This window comes from Stegastes partitus, unplaced genomic scaffold (genome assembly GCF_000690725.1).
Source record: "Stegastes partitus isolate 25-593 unplaced genomic scaffold, Stegastes_partitus-1.0.2 Scaffold303, whole genome shotgun sequence".
Taxonomy (NCBI): domain Eukaryota; kingdom Metazoa; phylum Chordata; class Actinopteri; family Pomacentridae; genus Stegastes; species Stegastes partitus.
The window spans coordinates 346,329-363,876 of record NW_007578034.1 but is presented as its reverse complement, the minus strand read 5'-3'; the positions used below and the strand labels follow the sequence as shown (position 1 = coordinate 363,876).

Sequence of the window (17,548 nt, the reverse complement as noted above, 5' to 3'; positions counted from 1 at the left end):
CTAACAAGATGTAGCTAATGAACTGGCAAAAAAAAGTGTTTATCAGTGATGTGTTTGAGTATATTGAGCTGTGAGATCTACATAAATATGGACACAGCAATCAATGCAAGATTTATAACAATTTATTTCTTATAAAACCGCCTCAAATTAAAATAAAGCAAAGAAATATAGAAATATAAATATTTCAAAGCAGGTATTTTTTTTCCTCACAAGGCAATAAAGCAAAGCATGTTCAGGCGGAGTGCTCACCTAAACCTTTTTTTGCACGATTATTTTGCATAAATCTCTTTTGCATATTTCCTAAAAGCAGCACATCAAAGTATGACTAATATGACAATACTACATGTTTTTTTTAAAGATATGCCCTTTGTCTATTGGCTTGATCCTTTGGGGAAACAAAAACGCTAGTAAGCTACCACCATGACACGAGTCTTTTGCATTGCTAAAACAATTACCTAAAGGTGCGGAAGCAGTGGAAATTTAGTTTAGAGAAATATTGCATAATTGCTGTCAGTCTGAAGAGGTTTGTTGTCTCTGAGCTGTCGCATGCTCCTGGTTCGCCTTGAATGTTGGCGCATGCTTTAGTAGTCGTCTCCCCGGCTCACTACCTCCTTGCAGGTGGGCCTGAGTAGGATGGTGTGCTCATACTGGGCGGTGTAGCTGCCCTTGATGTCGCAGAGAGGTGGGTACGGGTCTATGATGCCAAGGTCACACAGATTCTTCAATGCCATCAGGTACTTGCTCTCACCCAGGCGGTCCAGCCAGCGGCGGCAGAATGCCAGTGTACCAAAGTTCTCATTGATCACATTCAGCAGATGTTTAGCCCTTGGAAGTCTGCAGCACAGGAAAAACGTGACAACACATGAGTGAACAGGGAGACACACACGACAAACTTGGAGGTCGAACCTATATGTGAACTGACGTGGAGATGCGAAGCTCTGTTCTGTGTTGTCAGAATGATGGCTGGAAGACAACATATGAGCAGATCGATCGATAAATAATTTTGAGTGCAGGGATGAGATGAAAACAGCAACCTTATTGGCACGTGTCCAACGTTGAAGTTTTTCATGTAATGCGAGCACTCCATGTCATCGTGGACTGCACCTCTTCCAGTGCTGCCAAATGTCTCGATGGCGTAAGCTTCACCTTCCTACCAAAAAAAAAAAAAGACCAAGACAAACATTTATTTGATGACATGAAATGCAGAATTGCTGTGAAAGTCTTTCATTGCAGGGCAGGACTGACTGTACCAAAAGGACGAAAACGCTAACAAAAACCTCAAGTTGTCAGCTGCTGACATATTCATGTACAGTCTATTAAGGACACCAGTGTCCTTTGTGGAGCAGCACCTCGTGTGAGTTGATTGGCTGGGTTTCATTGGCATTTTGTGTCTCTATCAGCACGTCGTTGTTGTCGGAGTCCCTGTGGTATTAGCTGATAACACTGCGACGCCCTCTCTCACTGCACCGATAATCAGTCAAAGTGCTAGCAGCCCCGTGGCACGCCCAGCTGCCACTCCAGCCGTGCACTCTCTGATCACAAAGAGGGTAATGGCCCTGTTACACCAACACACACTTCAGCTAAAAATACAATGCGCAAAGCTGCCACATCAGCATCAGCATCCCTCCCCCCCCTCCTTTCCAACACCAACCCCCCCTGGAACTATCAGGTAAAAAGCTTGACGCAGCAACTTGCCAATTAAAATGCTCAGTTCTGTCCAAATAAAGCCATGTACTGCAGCTGTGCCGGCGTAAGGGCAGCCGTGGATCGCTGGCGTTCAGTTTCGGGATATGCAGGATAGTGCAAAGCCGTGTCTCTCCTCAACGAAACCGTCGGCCTGATAATGAACCCTGGATGCCCACAATTCAGTGCTCATACGGCGAATGAGGAGTTTTAACACATGTTGCTACTCGATGCGGCTGGTAATTCCATTAAAGGTGTAATTAAAGTCCTGACGAGGGTGACTAAGAAGCTGTTAAAGCAGTGAATTGGAACACTTCTCCACACCCCACCGTAATCCTAACCAGCCACGTGCTCTTCCAATTACACTTAAGAATTAAAAAGGGTTTATTTATACGCGAGGTCAAACACCCAAGAAAGGTTTCATTTCAGACGCTCCAGCGAAAACGGGGTGCAGATTTGCTTTCGCGCTACAGAATCTACTCACATTTGCCTCAGATGAAGTAACATTAGAAACTGAGTCGAGTAAACCGCACACACCTCCATCCTTGTGGCCTCTCCGCCTTTTACAATAGGGACTGTCTTCCCTGAGTGTATCCTGTACGGTCCAATAGAGTGGCCATTGAGATTCCTGATTGGCTTCACTGTAAAGAGAACACCACAAAGAGGGTTCATACATATTAAACAGTTGCTGAGCCTGCGCGCGTAGAAAAAGGTGAAGAATGACCTCCTTTTACCTTGATATGTTTTCCCATCTATCTCCACTTCATAAGACTCCATGACCTCCTGAATGGTCTCGCCAACATCACAGAGACGCACATCAATTCCAGCAAACTGGGACAGAGGGGAGTTTAGACTCACATCAGTAAATAACTCTACACACGGTAAGAAATATGTGCCACCTCCTTTTGTAATTTGTCTTGTTTAAAAGCGGCGCTGGAACACGTTACGGTAAAGTACACAAACTGACTGCAGCGAAAAACAATGAATAGCAGCTCCTGGATCATTCTAAATCATTGACTATGGAACAGATATCATCCTGCATACTGACAGCTTTAATGAATCAGGTACTAAGAAGCACAAACAAAAAAAATATCAAATCAAGATGAAGTCAATATTCAATGCAGCTTATTTGACTCACAGTGTATCTACACATAGCTACAGTTAGAATGTGTTGTATAATAAACCTCATGTTTTCATTCAAATCATCTCTGTGCTGTGTTTGTGCAATAACTTCTCTCATTGTGTTTTGCACTGAACGACTCCCTTCTTTTTTCCCCAAGTATAAGTTATCTGTATGATATCTATTATTTACACGATGCATCTGTTCTTACTTTTGCTGCAGTGACGCCTCAAAGCTCCCAAGTGGAAGCAAAAGTTTATTGTATCATATCTTAAGTAGCTCATCTCATTTGCACATCAGTGTGTCCACTCCAGTTGTGTGTGATGTTAGTAGGAGCTGATGTGTACTTTATAATGGCCTTAACGTGCAATGTTTGTGGCACGCCAAGTTAGATTTGTCCAGTTTTTACTCTGAATAAGAGCCAAAGATTTCAGTCCTCATGGTTATTTTAGAGGTTTAACCATAATACATAGAAATGTAAATATGAATATTAAAGGTGCTATGATTCTGATTACTTTCATTTCTTGACATTTTTTGTGTATTTTAAAGCAAAGAAGCTCCATGCATGGAAGAAAGGGCTGCCTTACCCTGATGCCAGTGTCGGTCGCATCCTTCACAGCCTCCAGCAGTCTGTCATACTTTGGATTGAAAGTGACGGTGAAGGCACAGTCTATTATTCGACCTGAAAGACCAAACAGTTTGGTTATTCAGAGCTGCGAGGTGATCATTTTTGCAGAAATGTTCGGCGTGTATTAATCCAGAAAAAGAGGGAGTTAATTAACTTATGAGAACAGTTTATTCCAGGCGCAAGGAATTATAATGCAATCATCATTTTACCGTGTCAAATGTGTAATGGGACAGCGTAACTCCAAAAGCACTTAAAAAGTTATTAGCGAGCTTTCACCGTTGATGTGCGTTCCAAAGTCAATTTTGCAGACATCGTCGTAGCGCAGTACGGTCGGGTCTCCTGCGTTCGGGGTGTAGTGGGCAGCACAGTGGTTGATGGAGCAGCCGGTGGGGAAGGCCAGACCTGCCTTAAGCCCGTTTTCTTTGATGAGCCTCCTGGAGCAGTCCTCCAGCTTCTCACTGGCAGAAACAGAGAGCAGCACAAAGGGACAACGAGAACAATGAGACTGTTGTTGGAGCAGATAAAACATCCAGAGGACACTGAAACCACAATGCAGCTCTTTTCCCTCTCTCGTCATTGTAAAGTTCTTTCATGTAGGACACGACAAAGAAAATATTAATATCTGTCCATAATCAGCTTGAGCAGCCGAGACTAAAAGAAACATTTCAGCGTTGTTTCTCACCAGATGTCAATCATAGTCATTCCTGGTTTGATCCAGCTCTTGACATAAGAGCGGACCTGCCGGTGGGCCTCGGCTGCCTGCCTGAAATCGCTCCACATCTCCTCGTTGGCCCTGTCGAGCGCCCGCTTCTCCTCGCTGGTGGTCCGCCACGCTGCGCTGCGCCTGGGGGTGGGTGGGTGCACGGGCACACCACAGAGAGGCGGCACTCATTATTTTCTCATTACACAAATATTTGTAATGAGGATGTGACGCACTCTTGCAGGCAAACCGCACAGGTGAAAGCAGTGTTGATATTTTTAACCGAGGCTAAATTCATTTATTTTCTCCCCCCAACAGGAAATTAAACCTCACACTAAACGTTGCACCTCATTATGTTATATCATGTCCGAGATGAATGTGTGCAAAGAGCAGGGACCTAAAAAAAAAAAACTAGGCATGTCACACAGTGGAAGACTGCTGTACGAGTGTGAGGGACAGCGTGGAGGTCACACACCCGTCTTTTGATGGGGGATATTCACACTCCTCTCCCTTTGGAAAGTCTCCGTTGGGATAGAGCTCACAAATAGGGACTGAGGGAGGGTCAGTCTGTCCCTTCACTGTGGCCCAGATAGAGAAAAGGAGAAGCAGAGGAAAGCAGCAGGAGAGAGGAAAGAAAACACGAGTTATCCCCGCTGTGTTCTTGACATTGATATTTTAACTTAGCTAGAATACAGCACAATTCCTGACTTACAGAGAGAGTAAAAGAAACATATAACCAGAAACATCTTTGATCATGTCAAAGCAGAGGGGTTATCATGACACACGTGTGGCACAATTTTTAGGATCACTTTCACCACATTGGTGTGTGGAACAGGAGGTCGTAAATTTTTGTCCTGTACAACACGCAATTTTGTCCTACATCTCCTGGGTCAGCTCCACATTGTGTAACTCTAATGACGTGAATTAATCAAGTCAAACTGCTTGTGTGTTCTGTTTGTATTTATCTGATTTGTCCTTTTAAGGCAGTCAGTTCAACGTGTAGATTCACATCCAAATTCAAGTTTTTGCTTCAGGTTTCCTTCAGAGCTTTATTATCTGTATTCGTCATGGATAATATGATGATAAATATGCTTGCTTTGTTGTAAATTGCACTCTCAGTTCAAATTCTGTGTTGAGTAAAATTAATATAAACAGCTACAAAACACCCTCTTACTGACTGTTGAGATGCATTTTGCTGCACTAAGAAAAAATAAATAACAACTTACATCCTTTCTTCTTCTTTTTCTTCTTCTTCTTTTTTCCAGCTGAGTTCTCTCCTTCATCCCCATCTGTTGAAAGCATCATTAGTTTCAATACAGTTTGTAAAGTGAGAAATATCGACAGGAGCTTGGGCACAATTCCCAGGGTGCTCCTGAAAATCAAATATAACATTGCAGATATGAGCAGCTGAATTTCACAGTGCACTTTCAGGGACTTCAAGTCCCGCACCACCACCGCTGCAGATGATGATGATGATGATGATGATGACGATGGTGATGGTGGTGGTGGTTGTGATAAGGAGATACCTTCTTCTCCATCCTCAACCCTCTCTTTGTCCTCCAGTGTTTGCTGCTCCAACTGTTTTGTCACATCACCAACACCTCCGGTTTCTCCGTCCCCCTCAGCCTCATTTGTCCCTGCTGCAAAGTCACACACAGTCGTGCATGCATGTGCAGGTAGACATGCACGTGTGTGCCAGTGACGTGCACACACACACACACACACACACACACACACACACACACACACACACAAAGAGTGAGTAAATTATTTGTGGCTCAGAGTCATTTCAAGAAAGTGCCTCCACTACGATCTGAACTTGGCAGGGTCTGTGAATAATTTCTTTCTATACCTTGGGAGTCAATATTCTCAAGGGCATATGTACCTTGCAGCATTATGACATTTAGCCCTTCACAGACAGAGATGTGTGGACCACACTTGACTTGGGGCAGGTTCAACAACTCAAGCTTTGAGAGATTTTACATTTGAACATTAAGAGGCAGCAATGCTGCAATTATCAGCATGGCTTTTTGCATAAGAGTGGCTGTCATCTTACTGCACTAAAACTGTGGATACTTCTATTACATAATTTCATGCAGCTTAGAGGGATTTATAGGATAGAACATATTTAATCTGGAGTAAAATTACATTTTATTCCACCCTTATTTTCAAATGACAGCTTTCAATCAGTTTTGACGCTACATTTCATTTTTCAGAGATCGTCCCGTTTCCAGATGAGCGCCTGCAGCTCCGGCAGGAGCCGCTCAGAGTTGGGACGGCTGGACAGGAAAACCCTCTGACAGGTTGGAAAGTCTCCTGTCCCGCATATTTGTTGCTCGTCTACTATATCGAGTGGCAATAAACGGGGCAATTTTGCGCTATTTTCTCAAGGATTCTCTCACCGCAAAGTGATGCCGCTTACCTGCTGCGGTGGTCTTATTCCTCTTCTTCTTTCTTCTTTTTTTCTTTGCTGATTCTGAGGCGTCTGCATCTTCTCTCTCCTCGTTCAAGTCGTCCCCGTTGAGAAGTTGAGGCTCCACTTCATGCTGTAGCTGTAGCTCCGCCATGATCAGCGACTGAGAGATGAAGTGACGCATAAGCTGCTGGGAGCCTCCAGTGGTCAAAGCAGAAAAGTGTGCTGGAGGCAGCTGAGCCAATAATGAGCTATTAGACAATCTGTGTGCAACAACTTGACCCGAATAGAGGAAGACGATCCTCCTCTGTCCCAAGGAGCAAATAAAAAAGAAAAAAACAACAACTTTCATTTATCATCAGATTTCTCAGCAATGAAAATTACATTTTGGGACACACTGCAACACAATCCCAGTGAAAAATGCTTACATGTGACCACCGTGTCCTGATGTGTGGCCTTTAAAAGCTGCACTGCGCTCTGGACTCATCACTTTCTCTGAACATCCCGCCGCTCAGGCTCAGGTTACCTGGCAGCGCGCACCTGACTGCAGCTCCTCACTCACAACTCTTTGCCACTTCCTCTGTGTGTCCACACTGCCAAAGCAGTCGACACCTTATCTGTCATTGTGAGTTTTGTTTGTTTGTAACAGCGTTTCAGTTTTTTTTTCCCCAAATCGACGTCAGTGGCGCGAATATTTGGACACGAGCGCAGAAGTGCGTATCCAAGCAACCAGCCGAGCACAGTGAGGGACGCAGGTGAAAGGTGAAGTTTGAAGCACTTCAGGTCGGTTGTGTTGCGATTTATTTACTGCAAATGTGAGTTTAACGACGCCCTTAAACAAAGGAGTGTGGACTTTTTCTCAGGAAACAGTCAAATGACTTCAGATCTAAGAAGTGGCCCTTTGTATTTCTTTGACCAGGTGGGTTAAAGGTTCAGTTTGCTGACTGTGGTTTAGAGAAAAGCAACCATTAATTTACTATGTATGTGCCCTTCTGCAGCCATCAAATCGAATTAAGGGGACGCGAAGCAACATTTTACATTTTAATATGGCACAGAGAGGACCTCCGTTGGAAAGGTAACTCCTGCCTTGTTTACGGTTTGGTTTCTGGCGCATGTTTCCAACACAGTGTCTCGTTTTCTCTCAGTAATCGTGAAGAGGACGTCAAAGAAGGTAAAAGCGAAGAGCTCGACAAAGACAGCCCGTCAGGTGAAGCGTGTGAGGACGGAGAACCTGATCCCTCATCTGCTGCACTGCGCGTAAAAGACGCCGAAGCGAAGGACGCATACAAGCGAGCAGCCCCTCGGTTATTAAACGAACTAGCCCGCCTACTTTCACAACATAAGTGGTCCGAGGAGGGCTGCATTCCTCGGGGGGTTGTAAATATCCTGAATTACTCCTGGCACGATCTGACTGCGGGGGCGGTGCACTTGAGAAGTCCGAAGCTGACTGACAAACGACGCGAGTCCAAAGGTTCCCCGAAGCTGGACCAAACTCTCCTCCAGGTGTCTGCCGGCGCCAGGGAGGAGGCAGGACAGAGGGACGGCTGTGTTGCGGGAAATGATGGCTCCTCCGACAGAGAAGCACAAGTTAGGTCAAAGCCACACGTGAAAAAGCGCAAACACAACTCCAGTAGAGGTAAATGTAGTCCGAGATCACATCTGTATGGAAGACCATGCGTGCCAGGAAATGAAAACCATTAGATGACAAGTTAAATGACCTAAAACACTCACGGTTTGTCAAAAGTATAGAGTCAGATTTATGATATGCTGCTACCTCTCCAAAAACTATAAAATCTGTCTGACACTTCTTTTAATGTGTATATTTTCAAAATCAATATAACATATACACAAGAAGAATACCTAAGTGAGTAAATAAATCATAATGGACTGTAACTTAGTTATTGTGAAACTCAGTGTAAGTCTTGAAAAAGGACATCTTGCCTCATGAACCCAAGATGTCCCATCCCTGCCCGCGGGCAATCTAACCTTAAGAGATATTTTGATCAATATGAACTTATGCACAAGATCAATTATTATTCTCAAATGTTGTTCTGCCTCTGCATGCTAATAATAATTTTGGATTGTTTCTAATCAAGTTTGATTATTGCAGATTACCTTAAAGTTGAAGGGTCCAGGACAAATCACATTTAGAGACATTATAACGTTCCTGTATTTTTATTATCACATTTATTATTTATTTCATGCTGGAATTATTTAAATTACTGACAGAAAAGGAATGTCACATTTTCTTGTTCTACAACAAGCTAATCTCGCATAACATTATTTGCTTCACATAAAGTCAGCTATTTAGCCTTTTAAACACATAATAATACACCTGCTTTTCTTTTTTTTCTTTTTTTTGCACTGCTGGTTAGCGATTATGTTACCACATTAGATGATAGTCTTCTGATTATTTATCTGAAATCTAACATTATTAACAAGATGGAGGCATCCTCTCTCAAAATTTTACATAGTACAGGACATGTAATAGGTATTTGTTGTTCAAACTACTGGAATGAAACTTCATATGATTCCTTTGTTAACAGTAAAAAAAAAAAAAAAAAAAAAAAAGTTTGTATATGTATATCTGGACAAAAAGATTAGTAAGGCTACTATCATCCCCCCAAAAAAGATCTGAAATAAAAACAGACTGTATTTAGTGTTCAATGGGGAAATCAAGATGAAGATTAATCTTACCCAGATTTTCTCTATTCATTAAATCTTAAGTTACTAAATCAAAGAACAACCTTTGCATAACTTGTCTATATATTTTTCATATAGTTCACAGTATTTTGTATGGATAAAAGTTCTACATTTTTCATCAGTTATTTTTTTAAAATTTCAAACGTAACTTGCCATTTTCATATATATGTTGTCAATAATGTTATGGATGATTAAGATATCCTTTATTAATGTATGAATAATTAGCCAATAATAAGAACAACTCAACTAAGAACAACCCAATTCGTCGGATTTTAACTCTCTTCATCCAAATGCTTGCTTTGTCTTTCAAGTTTCCGTGTAAGTAATTGTTAAAACCTCCATCAGTAGATGTTTTGACCTCGTACTTTCTCAAAATGGGATGCAGCTTCTGCAGCATAAATCATATTGTTTTGTTGCCAACTGCAGGCTTTATAGAAAATGATAAAACCACACATGGGCAACTTGATTACTGGAAACCAAGCGAGTCACTGAAAAAGTACCACAAGTTTCACACTTTTGAAGTGATCAGCTGTATTAATATATAATCTAATAATATGTAATATTAATGAAGACTTGGATCATGTTTAACTGTACAATTACTCACAACACAAAATGCTAATCAGCTATGCATTAATAGAAAATTCTGGTGCAATACAGGTGTAATTGCTCGTCTATGTGCCAAAGTTACAGCAGGTAAGAGACAATATCCATCATGTGAGTGAGGATGAAAACCCATCAGGAAATTTCTTATGACCTTTAAAGACGGAACTTGAGGGTAGATTTGGTTGCAAGCTTGTGGAAGTGAGAGGATTGGTTTTCCAGGTCGAATAAGGAAGTGGGGCACAGAGTTACTACGGTCTGTTAGTGGGCGGCAGAGCTATTGAGTTGCACTGTTGAGTTCACCGTATATGTAGCCCGTATTCTCCAGTCTCCAGATTCATTAAAACAATGAATGCAGTACCTCAGGTGACATAATGAATAAGTTCCATATTCTTGCTCCCCAACAGCTCACAGCTCCACAACTTGTACTTTCTCCCTGTCGTCTGGCAGCTGTGAGGATCAAGGTATGACACGGAGCTGCAGCATTGTGTTAATGACTCGCTCTCAGCGCTGTGTCTCTGCTGCCTCAGCTGGATGTGATTTGTGTCCAGGTTGGGTCCTTCAGCTAAAGCAGCCCTCCTACGATGAGCCTCAGCAGATCGGCTTGTGTCAGTGGGTGGTGGAGCGACTGCAGGCAGCAAGAAATCCTGGGTGTGTTATTAACCTCTGCCTCTGTATTTATGCACAGCTGTGTGTCAAATGAGGGGCTACGTTTTAAAATCTCATATCCGACAATCACATTCTTCCCGGGTCAGTCAGATGTGACGCCGCTTCGGTTAGGATTGAACTCTCTCAACAACTATTTGGTGGAATCGGTACAGAAGTTTGCACCATTATTTACCTGAGTGTAGGTTTCATTTAAATATCAAGGGGATACATTAAGTAGGGGGGTCTGAGGATCCTCCGCAAGGAGAACACTTGATTTGCTGGACAATGGTGAATTTGAATGCACCAATTTGTGCCTTTTCTGCATCAAACGTAGTGGAAATGTCTTTATTTACGTAAAGGAAAACAGAAAATTCAGGTGCCAATTCAAAATACAATGGAAGATATATGGATCTAATTGTGTTTTCCACAAGAGTCAGTGATTGTATGAGCTCATAATTCTTATTTTGGGAGTAAAACATGCCTCAGTGCTGTAGCAATCTGTGCCTATGATTAATTATGAGTGGCTGACATTGAATTCTAACGATTTTGAGGTGGACATTGACTGAAATTTCTCAATAACTGATACTGTATTCAACATTTGGCCATTAGAGCCTAAAAGCTTATAGTACATGTTACATTTGTCACGTATTTATTCAAAAATGCTAACTCTAATTCAAAAGCTTGACTGAGTCCATTTTACTACACAAGTGACTATTTCTTCACACAGAATGCTGCCCACAACCGAGAAGGCCCCGAACATACCGCTCATACGCCGTCACTATGGTGATGTAAATGCTAAACTGAAAGACAGGAGAAGGAAGGCCCAATCCTCCACTTTAGTTAACGGGATGCCCCGGATACCAGAAGTGAGGGAGGAGGATCCAGTCCAGCAGAAGCTGCACTACAGGATCAATGACGGCTCCTCGTTCATATAGTATCCTTCCCTCATCATGTTTATTCAAAGATATTCAAATTTTAGTGCTTGTCTAAAGAAAGCACTGACATATGGGTGCAGCTGACCTTTGACCTTTGCCCTCTCAGTTACCCGTCCGGTTGCGTGGCAGTATGCCAGAGTCGCTCGGGTCGGCCCTGCGGAGGCTTCTACACCAACGTGTTCAGTGACGCAGAGTTTCCCGTCATCCTGGCGACCATCACAGCGTTTGGGCACGGGACTGTTACACATCCTCTGAGGTGAGTTCAGTGCTGACATGTGAGGTTGTGAATATGAAAACGCACACCGCTGAGTTTACACACAACATAATGTTTACTCCTCAGGACAGTTGCATGCTGCCTTCTGTGGCTCTCAAGGTAACTTTCTGAAGTTTTAGAAATGACCCAGATGACCTCATGATTATAGCTGGATTTCTATATTAGGTTTTAAAAGTCATGATATTTCTGTCCCTCACTATGATTTTCACAAGTACTGCATTTACCCTATTCAGGACTTTAATGCTGACATACGTAGAAGGTCTTTCGGGGTCCATTGGACCCCAAGAAAGAATATGTGCAAAATATTTGTTGGCATTCATTTCAGACTTTTATACTATGTTAAATACATAAGTTGACATATTTTTTGGTTCCAAATGCATGACAAATGTCCCTCTTTTTATATTAAAAAAAAATCTTCACAAATAAAAAAACAATACCTGTCACCTAAACCAAATGGCCTGGGGTCCAAAAGACCCCAAAAGTCCTGAATAGGGTTAAATTGTTAAATTGTCATTTGTATGATTGTGGGTTTTTTTTTTTTGTTTTTTTTTTGCCTATGGCAACCATCCATTATCCATCATCTATACACCGCTTAATCCTCACTAGGGCCGCGGGGGGGGCTGGATCCGACTTAGGGTGAAGGCAGGAGACACCCTGGACAGGTCGCCAGTCTATCGCAGGGCCACACGTAGAGAGAGACAACCAAGCACACTCACATTCACACCTACGGACAATTTTAGAATCACCAATTAACCTCAACATGTTTTTGGACTGTGTGGGAGGAAGCCGGAGAACCCGGAGAGAACCCACGCTGCATGGGGAGAACATGCAAACTCCACGCAGAAAGACCGGGACGCGAATCGGCAACCTTCTTGTTGCGAGGCAACAGTGCTACCAACAGCGCCACCCTGCAGCCTATGGCAACCCACCAGGGATATTTTTGCATAGGTTGTGGAGTTTCCATGCATTGAAAGATGACCATGATGAGCGTACACTAGAGAGAGCCCACAGTCTGCAGCTAAATTGCTGCAGCAGGCACAGGAACACTGCAACTGTGCATCGGTGGTATCTGGTGGCTTGCCAGAGGCCTTGGCTGGAGGCTTTTTAGAGGCATGATAATCACCAACAAGCTGCAGGATGTAGAATAACTACTAAGGCCTCTTCCTGCCTGACAATCCCCAGAACCTAGCCAGCAGACTCTCGGGCACCTGCGGCTGTGATTCCCTATACCTGCGTATTGCTTTCATGCTGAGCGTAGACTTTACACAGACCAACAGCAGGAAAACAATACAAAAAGCTCTGTTCCAGCCAAGTTGAGCTGGCATCTCCTCAGGCTTCTTAGGCCAACTAGGGTCTCTGCTCAAGGGCCTAATGGCAGCCGTCATGCACACAGCTTTCTCTTCCTTCCTGTGCATGCAGCCTGTCCAATGATGTCTGCTGAACTTAGTGCTTTGGTTACAGGGGTCTCTCTAGACCACTGTAGTGGTTCTTGGGGGATTTCCTACTCCTCTGCTGGTGAAGGGATTCAGCCAACACAGTGGAAAGGGGATCGCTCTAGGAGCTGTGGTCCACTGCCGCCTGGTCTTCACAGATGCCTCCACAGTAGGCCGAACCCTGCAAACTGCGAAGTTTGGTGGCAACACAGGATTAGATCCCTGTCCCTCCATGGATCTTGGGCATAGTCGGTAATGTGCTTCAACATCTCCCTCTTTTTACTCTTGTTGCTGATCCAAAGTGGATTATCTTTAGAACTGCATTTCTGTTGTCCACAACCTCTGCCAGGGTAATGGTGACTGCTGCAGGTTTTTGCCAGAGGGGTCAGATGTAGTCCTTTGTCCCAATCTGGCATTCCTGCCGAAGGCTTCATCTGAATTCCACCCATCTCAGTCAGTTGAGCTGTGGTGCCTCTTCTGCAGAAGACCAGGTGGACCAGCTTCAGTTTTAGCCGGGCTCTGTCTGAGCTGAGCACATCCAATGTCTGACCAGCTCTTGGTCTGCCTTGACTTCAGCAAATAGGCAGTCCCTTGTTGAAGTCTTGGCTGTCCTGCTGGATTGTGGACACCAATTAGCACATGTGTGTTTCCAAGTGTGTCAGTCACATTCTGAGTCAGGGCACACTTACCTTATGGTCCTGCTACCACATGGCCCCCGTGGTGGGGAGCCTCTCTTTCTCATTGCCATGTGTGCAGCAATCCACTTTTATTTCACATGTTACGATATAGCAGCCAGTCCATCCTTTTGAAGTGTATGTTGGTCAAGTCAATGGATTGCTGGGTCTGGCCCCTGTCCACCATCGTTGTCTCCCTTGGTCAGCTTAGGAGCTTGTTGATCTGAGTGGCCACTCTGTCCACAGCTTTGACTGTTTCATCTTGGCCTTTGTTCCTGAGGTCAATCTTGCATCTTGTGGACTGGCCTAAGCAGCCCTTCTGCCTTTGAGGCTTGGTCTTTGCATTGTCCAGGACCTCTGCCTGGTTGGTGTGTTAACAAGTGTACATTTGCAAGTAGTGCTTTTGTCATATACATGTGGTTTAGGCTGCACCGTCTCCTCATGGGGCTTCAACCCCATACATATGAAATATGTAAATGGGTGGAGAGATAGTCTCGAGACGATAGAGTACGTATGGTTACATTGCAAACTCAGTTCTGATCCATATTATCATTGAATTCACGCCAGCACAGGTGCTTTATAGGTAACCTGTGGGGCGCGACCAGGCAAGCCACTGTGTCTTAAAGAAGTATCCACATACCCTGACAAGCAGGAGGGTCATTCCCCGTCCATGGGATAATATGTAACTGTGTGGAGAGGTAGTCTTGTTCACTCAACCAAGAGAACCAAGATTACAATGTAACCGTGCAATGTTCTTCAACATGTTAAAATGTTTCTTTAAACAGTCTGTCTACATTCATAAATGCTTCAATAATATGTCATTTATGGGTGATGACTTTATGAAATTTAATGATTTATATAATTAAATTCTTCTGTTTCCATCTCTCCAGCTCTGCCATTACAGCAGTGTGGGACCAGGAAGGTGGATTCATATATGATCTTTATGGAAACATAACTAAGGAGTGGAACTGGACAAATCGCACAGTGAAAGAAAAGATTGTTATACAGGTGAATTTGCTGCCACAGTGATAGAATGCAAGCTTTTGAGAGTATAGCTGACATTTTTAACACAGCTGAAAGTTGGAGACTAAACTAAAAAGAGCCAAGTGTGAGCTGTGTAGGAGAGCTATCCTTTTAACACATGGTGCCCAGACTTTTTAAAGTTACTGGACAGTTTACATGAAGTCAAATAAAATCTTGTTTAAAGGTTTGTGGAAAATCTTGAATATTGGACACAAAGACATCAGTACTTTTTGCCTTCCCTATTGATGCTCTCCCATGTCTTTACTGTGACTCTTGTTGTTCTCTCTGACTAGTCAGGTTTTCAACAAGTGGAATACAGCGCAGTGGGATTGAGATCAGGTGAATGAAAAAGCTGTTTTGCCATTTTAACCACTTGTTCAGGATCATTTTGCTGCTGAATTTACTCTGAATTCAACCTGGTGCCTCATCAATAAATCTTGGTGTGTTAGATGCACTGGATGCCCAGATCATAACAGTACCAGCACCATGTTTGACAGATGAGTTGATGCATTGGGTCATGAGCTGTTCTCTTTTTGTTTCTCCATACTGTCCTCTTTCCATCACTATGATAAAGGTGGATTTTTGTTTCATCAGTCCAGACAACCTTGTTTCACCGCTCTTTCATTTTGCAAACTGTCACCAGGCCATTCTGTTTTTGAGGCTTACCGAAGGTTTGGATCTTGTGGATCCACTGAGGCTCTGAAGTCTTTTCTTGATCATCGACAAGGAAACATCCTGGAGATTCTTGATTTGCTCTGCAGTTGGAGCAAATGCAAAAGACTTGTGCTGCCTGCCAGCCCAAGACAAGAAACACTTACAACCCCTCTGCAGTTTGGGCCCTATGTGTTAAAAGGTTTATATCTTCCACACAGTTTTCTGTCAATATTGAAGTAAACATACTCAAATTTAAGCAGACACGTGGTGCTTTAATGTTGTTTTATTATTTAATGTAAAGTTGAATGTACTGTAGTGCAGAGCCAGAAGAACAAGACAGTGTGTTAACTGTCCAAATACCTGCAGGCTGGACTGCATGTGCATGTGGGAATTGTCATATTTAGGGGAAACAGAGCAGGGGATGTTCGGTATGATGTATGACCTAGTGAAGAACTAACACTAATCGTCTCTGACAGGACAAAGAGATTCACATTTTATCATGGCTGCTGGGATAGTTTGTTTTAGAATGGCAGTATCTCATGCAGAGCAGCTGGCTGGATTCACTACAACTTACTGTTGCTTACATAAATTTGTTTTTTTGGTCTCCTACAGTTGTCCGATATGATCTCTGTGACGCTGCTCAGTGGTTTGTCTGCTATGCTCAGCTTCCGATGTGACAATGAAAGTGTTCGACTTCCACTTTCCTCCCTGTCTAACATTTACCAATCAAAGGAAACGGTAAGATTCTAATCATCTAGCAAATGACAAAAGTAAAGGTTTATGAACAGCTCTAATCTGCAATCTGTATTTACAGCCTTGTTTGCTGACCGAAGGAAAGTTTACCTCTGCTGCTGCTCAAGATCTCCTCCTGTTGAGGAGGACAAAATGTCCTGCTGTAGCCCTAAAGAGCAAAGGGAGCCTGATGCCAACAGCTGTAAGACACTTTTTAATGATCATATGATGATGATGGAACCAAGATACCTGAATGTCAGCAGAACATCATGATAGCCCCATATATTTGTGCACAAATTGCACCACATCAATATCTTTTGCTTCCACCTGAGCATGTAGAGGTGCTGTAGATGCCTTAAATAAGTCACTGTGTAGAGAACAGCTTGCTAAATGCCTTACGTTGTTCTATGTAATATAATCTACCATGCGTGTAATGATGCATGGCAGGTGTCTGTGTGCTCCCAGGAGGTCCTCCAGATGGTCAGGGAGGTGGAGGGGCTGGAGGAGCTGTCAGCACAGTGGAGAAGAGGAGGACATGTTGACAGAGAGCTGAAGAGGCTTCAACGGAGAGTGCGAAACACCGTGGAAGACTGGTTGGACTATTATCGTGTGGCCATTGGTACCTACCAGCTCAGAGTTTGTCATCACAGCCTCTCTAACTTTTCCAAAATTTGCAACATGTGCGCGATCTTCCCATCTGCTTTTAAACTGCAAAAGTTGAGTGTATACATTATGATAAAGCATGTGGTGCAAATAAAAATAACTTTGAGCCAATCTGACCTGGTAAGGTTGTTTAGAGTAGTTCAATGAAGCAAAAAGTTACAGTATCGCCTCATCTTGCAAACTCGACATTATTGAATAGTTCCATCAGGATCTTGTTCACGGTCACTCGTGTCACTTGGTGTCTGTGTGCATTTCTGAGTGACCTCTTCCTCTCCTTCAGGTATCAAGTGTCCTGACACGGAGCGGATGCCAGATGCCCCACTGAGGACCAGGCTGAGAAGAGAAATACAGTCAGCCGTTCTGCCCTCCCTGAACCCACCTCAATGGGCAGATGCTAAGCCAGTGCAGCCAGAGGAGGGCAGGGAGGAGTGTCGGCAACTTCACGGACACCTGTCAGCGCCAGCAGAAAGGCCTCCGGATTCCCCCGTCAAGCTACCAAGGTGCACAGTTATGTTTACAATAAGAGCAGGGTGTTTGACTGAAGGCATGCTATGTTAGAAAAATTACACCATTTATCAGAGCAAGAGACTGTAAAAACAGAAAGAATTTTCAACTTTCTGACACTTCCATTGGAAAAAGCTCAATATTGTGATGTTTTATCAAAA

The 17,548-nt window shown here is 43.4% G+C and overlaps 1 protein-coding gene across 2 annotated transcripts; it reads right to left on the bottom strand.

Moving 5' to 3' along the window:
* Positions 1–106: 106 nt before the first annotated feature.
* On the bottom strand, positions 107–6,730 carry LOC103358321 (methionine aminopeptidase 2-like). Of its 2 annotated transcripts, XM_008283241.1 has the most exons (11): positions 6,554–6,730; positions 5,658–5,771; positions 5,358–5,420; positions 4,607–4,709; positions 4,114–4,275; positions 3,708–3,889; positions 3,391–3,485; positions 2,418–2,514; positions 2,221–2,324; positions 1,035–1,150; positions 107–834 (listed from the first exon to the last, which is right to left on the bottom strand). In XM_008283241.1, exons 1-11 carry the CDS (start codon positions 6,726–6,728, stop codon positions 582–584), a joined length of 1,464 nt encoding a protein of 487 aa, XP_008281463.1. In that variant the 5' UTR covers positions 6,729–6,730; the 3' UTR covers positions 107–581. The 2 variants fall into 2 exon arrangements, with proteins under 2 accessions (XP_008281463.1, XP_008281462.1); XM_008283240.1 differs by having other exon boundaries at positions 5,358–5,771.
* Positions 6,731–17,548: the final 10,818 nt, after the last annotated feature.